Here is a 2,696-nt window from a genome sequence, read left to right as displayed (position 1 = left end):
ACTTCTAAATCTGCTCCTTAGTCACATCTTTTCGGGGTTGCTACTGCCTCTAGTGGCGTGGGGGTGGTAACACAACTAATATAATTACATTACTAAATCAGAATACAGCAAAGTATTTATTATTTATTATTAATTTTTCATTCTCTTAAGAATGTAGAGCTAATTAAATGATTTAAAGACCTTAAAGTGGTTCCAGTTTCTCTGTTGAAACTGTGGCAGATTTTAAAAACCTTGGGTTGTTCCTGGACAGTCAGATCAACTTTGCTGAAAACACTGACTATAGTTTGAAGAACTGATCTCAGAGACTCTACCTTTAAGAAGACTTGGTGATCTTGGGCTCTAGTTGGGTCACCCATATGTCTTGAATTTGGGGGAAAACATATTTTATTTATCTCTACAGAAGGGTTCAGTGAATGCGCATATGAATCTGGTGGGTTCGGTACCTAAAAAAAGTTAAGAACCGCTGATCTAACCCTAAAGAGATAATCATGGACATTAGATCTAACGCAGATTAAAACTTCAAACCAGAAGTTGAAATGTATTCAGCTGAAAGTTCACAGATTAATTTAGGGGAAGCTAACTGCGCTAATGTTTTCAGTTAGCAAAAATTGCTAAATGAATAGTTAGCATCACTATTAGCGTGTTAGCGGAAGTGCGTCCACCACTAGTTTTGAGTCATTCAGGTTTTCTATGAATTTTCAATAAAGTGTTTTCATTGCAGTCGGCCGACAGACTCTGTCAGAAGCAAACCTGCACAGTGGACATCCAACGTTACGTTGACGAAAACAAACGCAACAAAATGGAAACTTTGGCAAAAAATATGATGACGTTCAACGGAGAGCTGCTGCAACACCTGGTGAGTTCCTGCGAGCTGATTGGAGGAGAAACGACAGAAAAGAAGGGAAAGGATCGAATTAGAAACGGAGGAAGGAATCAGGTGTTTTTCATAGATTTTGTAAGAAGCAGACGATTGATTGATCGGTTGATTGATTGGTTGGTTTCAGGGTGTGGATGCCTGTCCCGTCCCGTTGTCCACCAGCGGTCCTGCCCCAGCCCCGGGTCACCCGAACCTCTCCACCGTCCTGGTGGATCTGATGCAGTGCATCACCTGCTGGAGGGAGCAGGTGAAGGCGGCGGAGCAGGAAACCGGTTCTGCTCCCTGAACGCAGAGATGATTGAATTCATCGGCTCCTCAGGATCCTTCAGGTCAGCTGGACTGATCGACGCTCTTCCAAACAGAAATCCTGTAAACTCACTCACATCTGAGTTTCAATTTAAATGATCCGACTGGCCACCTGTCCAGGTGAGCCCGCCTCTCGCCCGCTGGCAGCTGGAGAGGCACAGCGCCCCCTCCTGACCCAACGGGAGAAGGCTCTACCAAGTGGATGGACACGTCTAATTTTCTGTTTGCACTCATAAAGAGAAGCTTGAATTAATGTTTATTCCTCTTCTGGATTATCCATCTTTGTTATTTTATGGAGTCACTTTTTCCCTTCTTTCCTTTCCTGCTTTAAACTTTTTATTTTAAAATTGTTTTTAACTGTAGAGATTTTCTGCGCTGCCTCTGTGGGGCGCTGTTGAGTTTGGAGTAATTCATGTATTTTGTAACTTTTCTGCAAGATGACTGAAAATGTTTTTCTATTTATTGAATACTGAATAAATCATTTAATATTTAATACTATTAAGATAAACACGAGTCTCTTGGTCACATTTAATCCCAACAGGCTGATTTTCAACTCCTGGTTCTGAACAGTTCTGCTGCTACTTCCTGGACATGGAAACACTTTGTAAATAACAAATTTGCTCAATTTGCCTTTAATTATAAGCTACTAATTATTATTAACATTGATCTATATAAAGACAGCCATCATGTTGCTGATTTCTCAGAATAATCAATGAGTTAATAATGTAGGAACAGATAAATATCAATATGTGACACTTTATTAACATAATATGAAACATTTTCATCTAGTCAGTTTCAAGTGTAATTTTTAACAACAATAAAAGGAAACGCTACAGCTCTGTGCTAACGCCTGGTTCACACCGCAGGATTTTAAAACTGTCGGGTTATTTTCAAAATCAGAGAGAAAATACACAGATTTCAACCACCAACCTTCAGATGTCAGACGGGAAATCTCGCAACATCTCTCGAGATCAAACGTGAGTTCAGAGTAAACAAACATGGCCGACGATGGCAAGGCGATAGTTTGAAGGTGACAAACGGAGATGAAGGCGGCGCTACGGTCTCCGGGGTCCAGCGGACTTTCTGTCCTGTTTTCCAAATGAACGTTTCTGATTCGTTAACCTGAAACACGCCGCAGATTTCCGGAGGAGAAAATAGTTTTTCTGTTAAAACTCCTGAAGCAGCGACAGGCCAACCATCAGGACAGGAACACTTTAAAAAATGCAAACATTTTAGAGGAAAAAACAAGATGATACATAATGTTTACAACATTGAATCAGTGTTTAATAATGCTGACTAGCCTCCTGGTAGCCATGGTAACTCTGGTTCTGGTTGAAATGAAGTGGCTCCTGGAAGCCCAGGTTCTGGTCCTGGAAGCCCTGGTTCTGGTTGTACTGGTCATAAATCATGTTGCTACCTCCAGCAGGCATGTACACCTGGTTCTGGTTCTGGTTGTAATGAAATGGCTCCTGGTTCTGGTTCTGGTTGTACTGGTCAGCCATGTTGTTGGCAT

The 2,696-nt window shown here is 41.4% G+C and overlaps 1 protein-coding gene across 2 annotated transcripts in view; it reads right to left on the bottom strand.

Moving 5' to 3' along the window:
* Nucleotides 1-1,923: 1,923 nt before the first annotated feature.
* Nucleotides 1,924-2,696, bottom strand: part of LOC103477524 (CD82 antigen) — a 10,646-nt gene continuing 9,873 nt past the window's right edge. Inside the window, exon 9 of one of the 2 annotated variants that reach the window (XM_008430683.2) lies at nucleotides 1,924-2,652. In XM_008430683.2, the coding sequence (XP_008428905.1) occupies nucleotides 2,467-2,652 (186 nt within the window). In that variant the 3' untranslated portion in view covers nucleotides 1,924-2,466. The remainder of the gene's footprint in view (nucleotides 2,653-2,696) is intronic. The other variant, XM_008430684.2, reaches the window with a different exon arrangement.

The sequence above is a fragment of the Poecilia reticulata genome, linkage group LG16 (genome assembly GCF_000633615.1).
Source record: "Poecilia reticulata strain Guanapo linkage group LG16, Guppy_female_1.0+MT, whole genome shotgun sequence".
Classification (NCBI taxonomy): domain Eukaryota; kingdom Metazoa; phylum Chordata; class Actinopteri; order Cyprinodontiformes; family Poeciliidae; genus Poecilia; species Poecilia reticulata.
The sequence above is the reverse complement of the archived record's forward strand: the minus strand, read 5'-3'. Positions and strand labels throughout refer to the sequence as shown.